This window comes from Nyctereutes procyonoides, unplaced genomic scaffold (genome assembly GCF_905146905.1).
Source record: "Nyctereutes procyonoides isolate TBG_1078 unplaced genomic scaffold, NYPRO_anot_genome, whole genome shotgun sequence".
NCBI classification, from domain to species: domain Eukaryota; kingdom Metazoa; phylum Chordata; class Mammalia; order Carnivora; family Canidae; genus Nyctereutes; species Nyctereutes procyonoides.
This window is the reverse complement of record NW_026575140.1, coordinates 64,215,879-64,231,964: the sequence shown is the minus strand read 5'-3', so window position 1 is coordinate 64,231,964 and position 16,086 is coordinate 64,215,879. Positions and strand designations below refer to the sequence as shown.

Sequence of the window (16,086 nt, the reverse complement as noted above, 5' to 3'; positions counted from 1 at the left end):
TACCTCTAGGCTTGAAGTTTGAGGAAATTCAAGAAAGATTTGGAGAGGAGTTCTTTAATATATGCTTTGATGAGAATGAGAGAGTCCTTCGAGCTGTGGGTGGCACGTTGCAGGACTTTTTTAATGGCTTTGATGCTTTGTTGGAACACATTAGAACTTCTTTTGGAAAACAGGCCACTCTGGAGTCACCATCATTCCTATGCAAAGAGCTCCCCGAAGGAACTCTAGTGCTCCACTACTTCCACCCTCACCATGTCGTGGGGTTTGCTATGCCAGGGATGATTAAGGCCGCTGGCAAGAAGATCTACCGGCTGGACCTGCAAGTGGAACAGGTTGCCAGTGAGAAACTGTGCTCCGATGGCTCGAACCCAGGCAATTGTAGCTGTCTTACCTTCCTCATCAAAGAATGTGAAAATACCACCATCACAAAGAACCTTGCACAGGGCACCTCCCATGTCCCTGCGGACCTCAGAATCAGCATCAGCACCTTCTGCAGAGCCTTCCCTTTCCACTTGATGTTTGACCCCCACATGTCAGTCCTGCAGCTGGGGGAGGGCCTCCGGAAGCAGCTGAGGTGTGACACTCACAAAGTGCTCAAGTTCGAGGACTGCTTCGAGATAGTGTCTCCCAGGGTGAATGCCACCTTTGAGAGGGTCCTCCTGCGGCTGTCCACCCCATTTGTGATCAGGACCAAGCCCGAGGCTTCTGGCACTGAAAATAAAGACAAGGTAAATGGCCAGGGGCTTGAGCTGGGTGATGGGAACTGAAAGGAGTGCATAATTATTTCAGTAAATTACATGCTGGCTGTACTTGTAATTATTTAGGCAAGAGAGCTCAAAGTGCCATTTAGGAAATCACTGGTCCCTGGATGTATGTGAAAAGATTTGGCCTTATTCCCAGCCATTTTGCATAGTGTCTGCCTTTTCCATTAATTTATTTCAGTGTGTAAAAAGAAGACGCTTATTAATACCAGCCATAGTAATTACAAAAATGATAGGACTCGCTAGAAACCTGATACTGTAAACCCATGAATATTTCCACCCGTTGAAGTCAAACTACAAGAGAAATAGTAGGACTGAATCCCACACTGGGGCCCACTTGCCTCCTCCTAAAATAAATATGGGTGAAAAGCTAGCTCTGCTATGACTGTGTTCTGCTCTAAACTTCATATCTAGGAACATCTGGTTCACATCCTATTTTTGTCCCAGTTTGCAGAATAATACGTTTTCTAAAAGTTGGAAAATTAAGTGACAATCTCAGGGGTTCTTTTCTAAATACATTTTAGTATTGAAACAGACTCCTTCCTTTATAACATGCTCACTGCTTGGAGAACTCAGTGAACACGAGGAATTATTGTGAATTTCTTTGAACCCCTTTTTGGAAAATCTGGGTAATAAATTACAAAGAAATGAAAAGCTAAAAGCTGAATCTTATATTAGTTTACACGAACATATTACCTTAGGTAAAAAAAAATTCTTTTAGGAGAAATCAACATTAAAATAATAAAATGTAAAGAAAATACAGTATTTTTAAATATAATAATAAGTAATATAGATGATATTCTTCTGAGTAGACATTTGAATGTACATGTGTTCAGCTTCCAGTAGAGATTTTCAGTATTTTATATGAGGAAAATAAAGTTCTTAATAGGCAATTCGGCTTGTTCCCAAGCGTTTTGGGGAAAGCTGTGGCTTTTTGAAATAAACAGGCTGCTCTGGGCTAAAGGAAGAGATGATTAAAAACTCAATGAATGAATAATCACATATTCTGGAACACCTGCCATAATAAGTAAACGAGAGACTAACCTGAAAGCAGAGCCAAAGACATTTTTGAGGATTTTATATAGTGTTCATTTTAGAACCGATTTTTATAATTTTGAAATTCAATGGAAAAGTTTTCAACAAAATGCTTAGAAATAGGAAAGGATGCCCATTTATTCAGGGTGACTGGGTCCTGTGATTTATCATTTTTCATCACTTAAATTCAGTGATTTCAAAATGTCTAAGAATAAATCTGAAATTCCAGCTTGGCACATTTGGTTATTTTAGTCTGAATGAATTGGTTTTTTTTCTATGTGATTGCGTATGTTTTAAGTAATATTTTTCACATGTGCACATTTTATATATATTTGTATGTTCAGTGATGGCTATTCATTTTTGAAACTGTTTAGAAAAGAGGAAACTTGTTAAATATGTGTTTTTGCCCATACTTATAGTTGATTTAAAATTGGAATTATTCTATCTTTTAAATTTAGAGAATATTAAAGCTGTTGGTTCTGTTTTACAGAAGTGAAGTGTTTGGCTAGAAGGGTTTGAGCAGTTTTGGCCTTTGAAATCGAAATTAATATTTTTGAAAATGTGCCTGAAGTGGAATATGTTATTATCCATGTTAATTGGCCTATACATTTTGTAGATTTGAGAAAAATTAATTCAGTTTAAAGTGAGTACTTCAGATTTTTCTCCCTATATTTCATCTGGCTTGTATTTCTATTTAATTTGTATACCAGGGTAAAGAATAGGCATAATGAAATGATGACTCAAATGTCAAGGCCCCCTGCCAATTCCAGTAATAAGGCACTGTGCTCATTGAGAAGATGCAGTTATAACTTAAACATGGCAGTGACAGCTTAAAAAGAAAGCAATGGGCAGGATTTGTAATTAGAATAAGGATAGTAATCCTCTCATCCTTATTTTTACCTTTCTGTTTGTTCACCTGGGTTTGCCACAGTGGGACATTTGGGAAACCACTGTTGGACCAGATTGGAACTGGGCAATAAAGTTAGGGCATGAAGTCTCAGCCAGATGAATAACATTTTTTAATTACTGCGTTTCCAAATTCTAAATTTGTATTTTCTGAACACATGGAAAGAAGAAGGAAAAATGAAGGTTAAAAATTATGACTCTGTTAATAAATTTGACCTTGATATTCATATTTTCCCCAAAATAGCTCTTCTTTTTAATAAGGAACTCCATGTTGTCTGAAGTTTCTATTTTTTTTTTTACTGGGTCTTAATAAGAAAGTACTATTTTTAAATAGTTTAGGTTATTCCTTTGTCTAAAAATGAAGGCTTTAGTGATAATTTAACTATTTTGGCTATGCACTTCATACCAATGAACCACGACTCCTGTGGTCCAAAAACAAGAAAGAAGAAAGAAAACCGAGAGCTAATCATGCAGCTGAATGACAGTAAATTACTTGCAGAATGAATTGTAATGCTTTTGCTAAATCATGATCTTTGGCATTTTGTGTCATCAGTCATTGGTTGACAATATGACTAGAGGTAGAACATGATTATGAGCAATTTGGTGATATATGAATTAAACAGGAAGCCATTGTCCTAGTTCCAGAGAATTTGCATCTTGATTGTGCATAATGAGTTACAAAGACTTAAGGGTTGGTTACCAGAAGGGAGAATGTCACTGAGAGACATCTGATGCAGTAATTGGTGGCAGGCTTCAATTTAACAGAGTTTTGAGGTCAGAAGGGACCCTTGCAGATGGACCGACCAAGCTTTGAGTCCCATTATATGGCTCCCTTTGCATCTTCTAAATAATCATCCGTTACTTATATAGTCTTCTCTCTCTCTCTCTCTCTCTCTCTCTCTCTCTCTTTTCTTTTCCTCCCAGATGACATTCCTGTGTTTTTTATCTTTCCTTAAAAGCTCAACTTCTTTTCATCATCTTTTCTTTTCACATATCAAGCATTACATATACATGAATTAGTTCGTTATTAAAAAAGAACAGATTCAGCACTGGGAAATAATGGTGAATTATGAATGTATTTTAATTTGTGTTGTGCATCTTATCTAACTGTTGTTGTGAGAATTTGAAAGTTTATCAATCACCTAAATCTTTGGAGGCATTATGGTGAATTTAAGAAGAAATTTGTTGCAATCCGATGTGCAGTTTGGGGGTTCTCATCTAGTCATATAAACCTAATATTGACATAGACTCCAAAGCCTTGTTGTGTGGAGGGAGCTGTGTTTGTTAATGGGGCTCTTAGAAAGTGGAGGAGTGGCACAGAGCTTCCTTCTCTGTGCTGGAGGCTGATGGTGTGTGGGGAAAGTGGCAGCAGCCTAGGGGAGGGGTGTCTCTACAACTGTGATTTTAGCCAAGTCCCTCTAATCTGAGCCTCAGATGAATTCATCTGGAAAGTAGGAAACCTAGATGAATAATTACTATTTTTACTCCTTACAAGTCATCTTTAACATGTGTAAATTTATAGGAAGTCATTTGGTCATGAAACTTTGTAATCTCTTTGATTCAGTGAATTCAGGTGCATTTCAAAGAGAAGCAGAGGGGACTCTGACTTTTCAACCATGAAGAGCTCATCCTATTATCAGGACTAAGTTAAAGTAATTCTCTGACAGCTTAGGCTGCCTACCTCAAACACCATTTGTGAAAATTAAATGACAATCCCTGTAGCATTTTTCTATCTACAGCCCCAGCGTCCATCACTGAATAAATGTTGGTTACTATTACTTCTACCACTATTATTGTTCTTGTTCTTCTGCACTTGTGACCTTCCTTCTATCTGTTCTCCTCACTTAGAGCCTTCGAGAAGAAAGCACTGGACAGCATAGCTTTAATAATTTTAATGAAATACCAAGCCTACCTAACATCTTCCTAAAATATGACTTAGGGATTTGCTTTTTCTTTATAGACTATTATTTTTTTAAAATCCCTGGTTTCCTTTTCAGATTCACTAAAGTTTGGAATCAAGCCTTCTTTTCCTGTGTCTACTAATATCTATTATGTGCACGTGCTATAGCACTTTACTATGCCAGTGGGTTCCAAAATAAGATGGACTGGTTCACTTAGGTACAACGTGAAATAGCAGTGGATTTGAGAAACAATAAACAACATTGAGTTCTTTTGACATTTTTTCTTAGTAACAACACTTCAAAGAACTTTAATAACATTGTGGAAGGAGTCCAGCTTTTGAAATACATCATCCCTACAATAGAGCAGTGGCCTCGTTCACCTTTGTTCTCAGGGTGGGAACTGGGGAAAAGCATTAATGACAACACATTTCTTGGTCAGTCCCTAGAAATATTGTCACATTTATCTTCTTAATTAGAAGCAGCAAAACAAATGCTGGGAAATAATTTTCAGAGGATAAAGGAGGATAAAAGAGTAAATCTCTGATTTACTATGGTCAGATCAGTTTCCAAACTAGTCCTTTCTCTTCCCTAGACAGGTGCCCATCTTCTTCTGACATGATGATTGAAAAGTCGAAAATCTTTTTATTAATCTTACCATAGCACAATGACACCATTGAAAGATGGATTTCACCTGGCTGTCAAGAATACATATTTGACTTCAACAAAAATTTAATTTAACCTGGGAAAATGTGAGCATTTCTCCTCTGTTCAAGTCAAACCATTCTGTTAGAGAATTTCAAATATTGAACAATAATTTTAGTGATGGACAAAATGCCATTAGGGCTTTCTCTATAAATTAGCATTATAGAACATAGACATAGCTTCATTCAAAATTATCTGGAGTTTTCTTTGTTCTTGTAATTACAAATGAGAGCTTTACTTTTTGGAGTTTTTCTTGTTTTGGTGTTTTTGCTTTGATTTTTACCTCTGCAACAGCTCCCAGACCATAAAACTGCCTTTTAAAGGTTGGAGAAATTCAGATGCAGATGCAAGTGTTTCCTGAGGTTCATTCTGGCTCTTTCACTTTAAAAAACAATGCCAATAATGTTAAAATCCCAGCATAGTGCTATGTTACTGTATAATAGCTGACAAGGTGGATGTTACATGGTGAATTATATATTCCCTACAGTGATCTTCAAGCTTTAAGTGCCCATTTTACCATATTTTAATTTTGTCAGCAGGAAAGATTGCACCCCTGTACTTAAAAAGGAAGTCCTCCTATCAAAGATTAGACATCGTTGAGTTCTAGTGTGGTACATTCTGGGTGGGGAGGATTGGTCCTTTTAGTTACAAACGGTACCAAATCTTTCTTTAATTGCTCCTTTGGTTTTTAACTTAGAATCATTTTGTTTTAGCTGGTAGCTTTTTTCTCAGTAAATTAAAAGCTGAAGAGCTGTTTTGAATTCATTACCTACCTCCTCATTTTTAATGGTGCTCTTTATTAACATTAACTTTTTTCATAAGTATACAGTGCAATAATTTTTACTAAGTGTATATAATTGTGCAACTATCACAGCAATACAGTTTTAGAACACTTTATCACCCTCCAAAGTTTCCTGGCTCACTTAAATGTCCATCTTTGCTTTGGCTCCTGACCCCAGGCAACCATCGGCCTATTTGCGTCTGCATGTATTTGTCTTTTTTTTATATGAATCTTTTTTTTAAGGTTTTATTTATTTATTCATGAGACAGAGAGAGAGAGAGAGAGAGAGAGAGAGAGAGAGAGAGAGAGAGGCAGAGACACAGGTAGAGAGAGAAGCAGGCTCCATGCAGGGAACCCGATGTGGGATTCGATCCCGGGTCTCCAGGATCACACCCTGGGCGGAAGGCAGGCGCTAAACTGCTGAACCACCCAGGGATCCCCTGTATTTGTCTTTTGTAGCCATTTCTCAAAAATGTAATCATACAAACATGTAGTCTTTTTTTTCGTCTTGCTGTTTTTGATAAGGTTTATCCATGTCGTCACATGTATGAATAACTTGTTCATTTTCAGTACAGTGTTCCATTGCACAAGAATACGACAGTTTTTTTTTAACCCATTTACCAGCTGATGGACACTGGATTGTTTTCAGATTTTGGCTGTTATGAATAATGTTGCCATGAACATTTGCATATAAGTGTTTGTGTTGGTTATATTTCTATTTCTTCTAGGCTGATTCCTAGCAGATGGATTGCTGTGTCATGTGCTAAGTATATGTTTAACCCTTTAAAGGAACTGTCATGCTGTTGAAAAAAGAGGCTATGCCATTTCATGTTTGACCAGCATAAGTGGATTCAAGTTTCTTCATGTTCTCACCAACACCAAGTATTGGCATTCTTTTTTATTATGACCATCCCAGTAGATGTAATTTTTTTAAAAGATTTTATTTATTTATTCATGAGAGACAGAGAGAGGCAGAGACACAGACAGAGGGAGAATCCAACTTACTGTGGAGAGCCCGATGTGGGACTTGATCCCCAGGACCAAGATCATGCCCTGAGTCAAAGGCAGACGCTCAGCCACTGAGCACCCAGGCATCCCAAGGTAGATGTAATGTATCTTAGATTTTAATTTATGTTTCTCCAATGACTAATGATGTTAAGCATCTTTTCTCTGCTTATTAGCCTTAGTACAATTTCTTTGGTTAAATGTCTAATCAAATGTTTTTCTCATATCCATGTTGTCTTCTCATTGAATGGTATTTTTTGTTAAAAAATATTCATTCTTGATATTATATTGACTTCAAAAGTAACTATCTTTTGAAGCACAAAGGTACTGTGATGGTACCATTATTTTCTTTTATGAAGCATACTTTTAGTCTGATAGCTAACAAATCTTTGTGTAACTCAAGGCCACAGGGATTTCCCCCTCTGTTTTCTTCTAGGTATTTTATAATTTTAACTCTTAGATTTGTGATTCATTTTGAAGTGTATTTTGTGTGTGCCATGGACCAAGTTTTTGTTTTTATTTTTAAATTTTTTTGTACATAGACATCTAGTTGTCTCAGCACAGTTTTTGAGAAAACTGTGTTTTCACCACTGAATTGCCTTTGCAACTTTGTCAAAAATCAATTGACTATAAATTTTTTCTAGCTTTTCTGTTAATCCATTTAAAAAAAATATCTAACCATATGGTGATAACAGTGTTTTGATTACTGTACCCAAATAAGTTTTGCAATTGGGTATTTTAAGTCTTTTAAGTTTGCTCTTTTTCAAAATTTTTGGACTACTCTTGGTCTTTTGTTTTTCCCCATAAATTTTAGGATACACTTGACAATTTCTAAAACAGCTTCTAGGATTTTCATAAGGATTACATTGAATTTGTAGGTTTATTTAGAAAGAATAGCTGTCTTAAAATATTGAGTCTTACATTCCATGAAGATATCTCTCTCAGATAATTTAGATCTTCTTTAATTTTTGTCAACAAAGGTTTTTTTATTATTATTTTTTTATTTTAAAGAGACCACACAAGTGACTGAAGGGAGGGAGAGAGCCTCAAGCAGACTCCATGCTAAGGGGGAAACCTGATGTGGGGCTTCATCCCAGAACCCTGAGATCATGACCTGAGCCAAAATCAGGAGCCAAAATAACTGACTGAGCTGTCAAGTGCCCTGGTCAACAAACGTTTTACAGTTTGAGGTGTATAGATCTTAGACTTTTTTGTTTTGTTTGTTTTTCTTTCTTGATATAGCACAGAGAATGTTTTTAAATTTTATTTTTATTAATAGATAGAAATACAAATTATTTTTGTATATTAACCTTGAGTCCTATGGCCTTGGTAATTAAATTCAGAATAGTTTAATATTGTGGAATAGAAAAAATGCTGTTTTTAGGGGGGTTGATTCTCTAGGATTTCTTACATCAGAGGTCATGTAGTCTGAAAGTTGAGATAGTTGTTCTTATGTTTTTTAATTTACCTTTGTTTCCCTCCTTCCCTGTGTCCCTCCCTTCCCCTTACCTCTCTCTCTCTCCTTATCTATTACACTGGCTAGAACCTTTGGTACAGTGTTAAATAGGAGTGGTGATAGTGGATGTCTTTGCCTTTTTCTGAAGTTAAAAAAACATTTAATCTTTTACCATAGGTGTGATGTTAGCTGTAGGTTATTTATGTTCTTAATCAGATTGAGAAAATTACTTTCTGTTCCTACTTTTTTCAGACTTTTTATTAAGAAATAGATGTTAGATGTGTCCAATCTATTTTATCTATCTATTGAAAGATCTTATGGCTTTGCCCTTAGTTCTCTTATATTAACGATTTACAGATGTTGAACTAAAAATAAAATAAATCTTGGGATAAATCCCACTTGGTCATGCTTATGTGTTATAAACCTTTTTAGATGTTGCTGAATTTGGTTTGCTAATATTTTGTTAGGGATTTTTGCATCTTTGTTCATGAGAGCTATTGGTCTGTAGAATTTTTCATTTCTTTTAAAATTTTTCTTGTGATATCTTTGGCTTCAGAGAATGAGTTGGTAAGAGTTTATTCTTTCTCTTTTTCTGAAAGACTTTGGGTAGAATTGTTACCATTTTTTTCTTTGAACGTTTGATAAATAGTTACTGTTTGTATGGTATATCTTTTTTTATCTTTTTACTTTCAACTTGGTGTTTATCTTTGAAGGTGTTTCTTACAGAAGGTGTTTCTCACTTTTTTATATGGTCTGATAATCTCTGCCTTTTGACTGGATTGTAGTATATTCACATTTAATGTAATTGTTGACTCAGTTTGAATTATATGTACCATTTTATTTGTTTTCACTGTATCTCATGTCTTTTTGTTTCCTGTTCCTCTTTCAATAATTCTTTTTGTAGTAAGTGAATATTTTTAGCATGACATTTTATTTCCTTATTGATTTTACAAATACGTTTTTAAAGTTATTTTATTAGTGGTTGTTCTAGAGATTATAATTTAGTTTATCACAATCTCTTTCAAATTAATACCACCCTACTATTGGTAGACAGTTTTGTTTTTGTATAGCTCCATTCCTCCTCCCCCACCACCTTTTGTAGTATATTTATATGTTATAAACCTAGTTATGTATAATAATTATGATTATGTATAATAATTGTTGCCATATATTTGTTTTTTTAAAGGAGTTAGGAAAAGAAAGGAAAAATATATTCCAGTGTGTTATATAGCCTTTTTAAAAATTTTTATTTAAATTCCAGTTAATTAACATATAGTGTAATATTAGTTTCAGGTGTACAATTTAGTTATTCATCACTTACATATATCACCCGGTGCCCATCACAAGTGCTCTCCTTAATCCCTACCCCCTATTTCACCCATCCTCCTACACACCTCCCTGATGGTGACCATTAGTTTGTTCTCTATACTTAAGAGTCTGTTTCTTGGTTTGCCTCTCTCTCTTTTCTTTTCCCTATGCTTGTTTGTTTGGTTTAAGTTCCACATATGAATGAAATTGTATGATTTTTGTCTTTCTCTAACTATTTCACTTAGCAAAATACTCTCTAGCTTCATCTGTGTCATTGCACATGGCAAGATTTCATTCTTTTTTATGGCCAAGTAATATTCCATTGTGTACATATACCATATCATCTTCAGTTTTGATTATTTGGTCTTAGAATATCTTTTATGATTTTATTTATTTATTTATTCATGAGAGACACACAGAGAGAGGCAGAGACATAGGCAGAGGGAGAAGCTGGCTACCTACGGAGAGCCTGATGTGGGATTTGATCCTAGGACACCGGGATGATGCCTGAGCTGAAGGCAGGTACTCAATCACTGAGCCACTCAGGCCTCCATGGTTGTAGAATTCTTGGTTGACAGTACTCTTTTTCAAGCAGTTTGGATATTTGGTTCAGCATCTTTTGCCCTCTGTTGTTTCTAATGAAAAATTAGTCACAAATTGTATTATTCTTCCTTTGTATTTTTAGGAAGGACATATAGCACATGGCTATTAACAGAGTGAGTGGTCTTAGAGGTTGAAGAGATTGATTGGGAAGAGAAGACCTCACTGTGGTCTGCTACTGGAATCTTTTTAAGTTCTTTTATTATGAAATAATTTATACTTTGAAATTGCAGAAAATGCAGAACATAAAGAAAAAAACTGTTTTTATTAGTACTTTGAAATATCCACTAACATTTTGATTTACCTATTTTTCCCTATAAAACTCATTATTTATATAGTTGTAGATAATTGGATTAAAATTGTTTTTCTGTTTGAAGAGTAATCTGTGCCAATTTAGTCTTTACATTTTTTTTTTTGGATTGGCTTTAGTAATGCAGTTATTTTTGTGTGTCATATTTTCTGGTAACTCAGCAGCAGTCTAATATATTTTGGCACATCTGCTAATCCTCTCCATGTTAATTCCTGTGTAATTGTCTAGTACAATCTTTAATGTACTCTCCTGTAAAAAGTAGTTATGGAGAAACTTTTGCTCAGGAACTTCTGTTCTGTACAAATGTAAGTCTAAGCTTTATAAGTCAGGACTATTTGCATATTTTGGTATATCTTCTCTCATACTTTGTCTTTTTTATTCATAGCATTGGTTGAGATGACAGGTGTATCTCTGAGTTGTTTTTGTCTGCCTTTATGGTAATGGAACCATGAGGCAGGTATGTACCTTTGGACTTCCTTTTTCACTCTGAGAAGCAACCAAATTGGTGGGCCAGTGGAGTACTCTAAGGTCGTTAGACAAACATTATTGACATGTTAGTATTGTTATAACAACACCACAGGATGTGTCGCCTAAGTAAACGCACAACAGTTGTAGCAAACTTCATCCTGTATTCATCAAAAGAGGACCCCTGAGCTTGCCCGGTTACTCTGTTACCCGTGTGGTGCTAAGGTAGTTTGGCCAGTTCTGATAACTGCTCTGTTTTCCTGAAAATATCAGAGGTATGACAACACAATATACTAGATTTTCTTAACTCCTTTAGAAACATTACATCTTTGTTCTTCAAGGATTCTGAGATTTGTTATAATTGAGTTCCAGCACACCAATCACATCTTACTTCTTGATTGTGATAGCAACCTGTAAGTAGTTCTTTAAGCTATAGTGTCTTTCTTTTTTTCAGGTGGATTTTATGATAGTGTGTAATTGTTTTGATTCTGATTGAAAGAGTCAGCTTTACCTGTGTCTTGATTGGGCATCTTCCTTGAGAAAGCACAGAATGGGTGTTGAGAGGCAGTATTATGTGTGATTAAGAATGTAGTCCCTGGAGCAGAACTTCCTGAGTTCAAACACTGTCTCTCATTTACCAGCTTGATGACCTTGAGCACTTTAACTTTTGAACATTTGGTTTTCTTGCCAGCCTCATGGCCTGTGGGCCTCTCTTGTCCTCTCCTATTTTCCTTGCAACACCTATCAGATTCTTCTGATGTCTACAAATAAGTTTACTATTTGTTTCCATTTTACCAACAAACGTACTTAACATTTCCTTAATGGCTTTCTGTGTTTTTAAATCTTGGTTTTGATTAAGCCCTATTCCTGTTCTTAAAGTTGAATGTTATTTATTCTTAATGTGGTTTAATATTTTAAAAGTATATGTGTTTGTATGGTGTGTATTTTCATTCAAATCACTCAAAACAATACCTGGGATACTGAAAGATATTAAATGCCTTGCATGAAAATATTCATGAGAAAGATGTGGAAACTCTTCAAATATTTGAATAACTATCAAATAGAAGAAGGATACTATTTATTCTATTTAACTTCAGAAGGCAAAACCAAGATCAAACTATAGATCATAAGGAAATAGATTTGGTTTAGGATTAAGAGGAACTTTCCAACAATTAGATACATTTAAAACAGAGTGAGTTGCCTTGTGAGATAGCTACGCAATACTTGGGAGTTCCAAAATATCAAGATATCTGATAAAATCTTAAAGATATTTTATAGAAGATTCAGAGAGGGAACCCCAAAATCTTCATAGGTAAATAATGCCACATTATTTTTATAATGCTATTTTAGGAAATAAGAGAAGTACTTGTCACTCACTTTTTGTCTATCAGTAACACCAGATGACATTTTCTGTGCTTAACATTTGACAGGTGGCACCATGCTAAGTTTAATTTTTTTAATTTTTAAAATTTGAGTATAGTAGACACACAATATTACATTAGTTTCAGGTGCACGGCATGATGATTTGATAAGCTTGAACATAACCCTAGTTCACCACAAGGGTAGCTACCATTTAATTGAACTCTGCATTCCCATCCAGTCCTTTTGCCTCCTCCCCACCTCTCTGATGACTGAGAGTTTGGTCTCAGGGCTTTATAGGTCTGTTTCTGCTTTGTGTTTGTTGATGCATTTGTTTTTGTTTCTTTAGATCTCACATATGAGTGAAATCATGCAGTTTTCTCAGTCTGACTTATTGCACTTAGTAAGAGTAGTACGTAACTTAGAGACTTTCTGTGCTATTAGGGTCAGCTTTGATACCATTTTGTTTTCATTGTAGATGTGATTTCACCTGAAAAACTTATGAATTTGTGAAATTGGTATTATAAAAGCTTAATTCTATTTATCAGTCCTTGTTCTTTTAAAATGAGTACATGATGTCTTGCAAAATTCAACTCACTAGAGTATCTTTGAAATGCCACCTATATTTGGGTTCTGAGTTTAGCAGCCAGTTTCCACTCCTCAAAATGCAATGAAAATTCAATTTCTCTGACCTATTATGAATAGTAAAACATCATAAAAGCTGCCTTTACAACATTTTCAACTTACAGGGGTATTTATAAGACAGTTATTTATTTATGTTTTTTAGTATCTATGAAATTGAACCCTTAGGAAATCTTGAAATACTAAATAAGTCATTAGGATATAAGTCTTTAATAAGTTTTATTGAGACTTATTTAGTTATTAGAAAATCACAATTTTCAAGTTCAAGTGTATTCATGTTTAGACACTGATTTCTTCTTAGGTTGATCTATTTCTATAATACTTGAACAATATGATGGAGAACGCATGGTCATATTTAACAGTGTTTCCTTATTTTGTGAGAGAAGGAATAGAGTTCACCAAGTCATGTTTTTCTGAAAAGAATCAAAGTATTTCTGTTTGAATCACATGATTGTCTTGGTTCATTTTTACTTTTCCTTTAAAGCAGCATATGTGTTTTTCATGGAAGTTAAGAGGAGTCAAAATCTAATCTCAGCTCCAGAGACAAGCAGATAAAGAAAATTCATCCCTAAATTCTCCCTCGAAGGAGAGGTCCAGAGCTGTATCATGTCAGGCAGAGGTATCTGTGATGTTGTTGGTGGTGAATATCAAGAATGCTTATGGCAACATATATAACTCCTTAAAGGGTTGAGATTTTTAAGTTTTGTGTTTCAAAATAGTGAGAGAATGAATGGAATAATTGTCTATTGATCATTGAACACTGGCTTCAGAAGTTCTTCCACTTTAGTAATGATGTCATGGAACCTATCTCCATCTACATATACAGAGAATTTGTACTAGAATTTATAGTGTCTTGCATTTCCATATTTTCTAATTTACATGCTACTAGAAATGTAATACATGTTCCTCTAATACTAGAATTTCAGTAAACAAGAGCTAGAAAGAAATTTTTATAAGCCTTTTACACTGAAAGGATTCTGTGCTACTTAGATGCATTTCCTAGGTAGGTTATACATTATTCTAATCTTAGGATCTTTCCAACTAGTTGTGATAACTATTTTCAGTGGTTTAACTACCATTCAACTCTTCTTTGTAGTTTTTTTCATACTAAGTTTATTATTCTGTGAAAAAATTTACATGTTATTTTATACATAATGTTTACATTTTACATAAACTCAAAAGGAAAGTATTGTGAAGTTAGAGTCCTTATTTATTACACCCACTTATTTACAGATAGAAATAGTATCTAATAAATTATTTACAGGTTTTGTTTTTTGTTGCTATATAACCATTTTGATACATGGGACTAAGTATTTCATAGATTTTACTTGTCTGTCAGTTTTTTCATCTGTAAGTAGATACTTTAAAATTTTATTTTATTGTCATAAGAGCATTTAACATAAGATGTACTCTAAGAGATTTTTAAGTGTATGATACACTATTGTTAACCTCAGGTCAATATTGTGCAGCAGATCTCTAGGACTTATTCCTCCTGCATTACTGAAGCTTTATTCCCATGGCTGTCTCCTCCCCCCACCCTTTATTTTCTTTAAGATTTTGTTTATTTATTAATTAGAGACACACACAGAGAGAGGCAGAGACACAGGTAGAGACCCAGGCAGAGGGAGAAGCAGGCTCCATGCAGGGAGCTTGACATGGGACTTGACCCTGGGTCTCCAGGATGATGCCCCAGGCTGAAGGCAGTGCTAAACTGCTGAGCCACCTGGGATGCCTTGGCTGTGCCTTTTTAAACTTGAACCCATATTACTAAATTACAGAAGAGGAAGAATAGCTTTATCTATATGAGAAAAAGGATTCCAGTGTTCTGTTCCTGATAAGAATCATTGGACACTATAAAAATGTGTTTGATTTTCTTAAAGAACATTATCCTGAAGACTTTACATTTAGTTTGGTCTCTTTGCCCAGACAGATCTTTGAAGAGAACTGCTGTTCTGCAGTGAGACCTCGTGAGTACTGCCAATATTCAATTTATATGGCTGCTTCTCACCGCTATCATATAACAATTTAAAGTAATTTAATTTAAAAAATGTGTGTTGAACGTCTTCTTAAAGTCTAAATATAGAGTTTATGTACATCTGCTTTGTTTCCCTTAACCACTAATTTGATAATTCCAAGGAGAAGAAATTATTAAGTGGGTCTGGTATGAAATGTTTTTTATAATTTGAACAAGGGTCTGATCTCATGTTTCCTGGAGCAAAAAATTTCTCACAAATTTTGAAATGCTTTTGTTATGTGTACAAAAATTGACTCTATTTTATTATTTTCCTGTTTTTACCCTAATATTCTTCAGTCATAATGCCTAACTTACATTTATTTTTATCTATTATAGTATCAAAGGTATGAGGATTTTGTGGGTTAACTTAGGTTATATTCCCTTCACTATCTTGACAGTAATTGCTATCACCAAAATTGATGGTTTATTTCAAATTGTTAGGTTTATTTTATTTGAGATACTCCATTCCCCAATTTGATCTATATCTCCTTTTTCATTATTTGTGTTCTGTATTTGTGTTGGTTTTCTTGGTTTACCATAGCTGGGTTAACTATGACACTATTTTACATATTGTAAGTTTGAGTCTCTTTTTCAAAAGCACACTTTATGATTGAGAAGAAGCCTTATAGTATTGATCACACAGATGCCAAAAAGTCACTTATTAGTTGGACTATTGATTTATTTATGAACTATTATTTGTGATAATGTAGAAGATATTCTTCTTTGTTTTTAGTATAAAAAGTCAAAAATTATTCACCTTGTAAAAACTAGGGTAGAACATTATCTATTTATTTTTTCCACTAGAATTAATCAAACATTAAAGGAATATATTTTTATTTAT

The 16,086-nt window shown here is 34.6% G+C and overlaps 1 protein-coding gene across 2 annotated transcripts in view; it reads left to right on the top strand.

Annotated features, from left to right (window-relative positions):
- Nucleotides 1-16,086, top strand: part of GUCY1A2 (guanylate cyclase 1 soluble subunit alpha 2) — a 334,359-nt gene that overhangs the window by 71,474 nt on the left and 246,799 nt on the right. For both annotated transcript variants that reach the window (XM_055306204.1, XM_055306205.1), the window contains exon 4: nt 10-728. In XM_055306204.1, the coding sequence (XP_055162179.1) occupies nt 10-728 (719 nt within the window). The remainder of the gene's footprint in view (nt 1-9; nt 729-16,086) is intronic.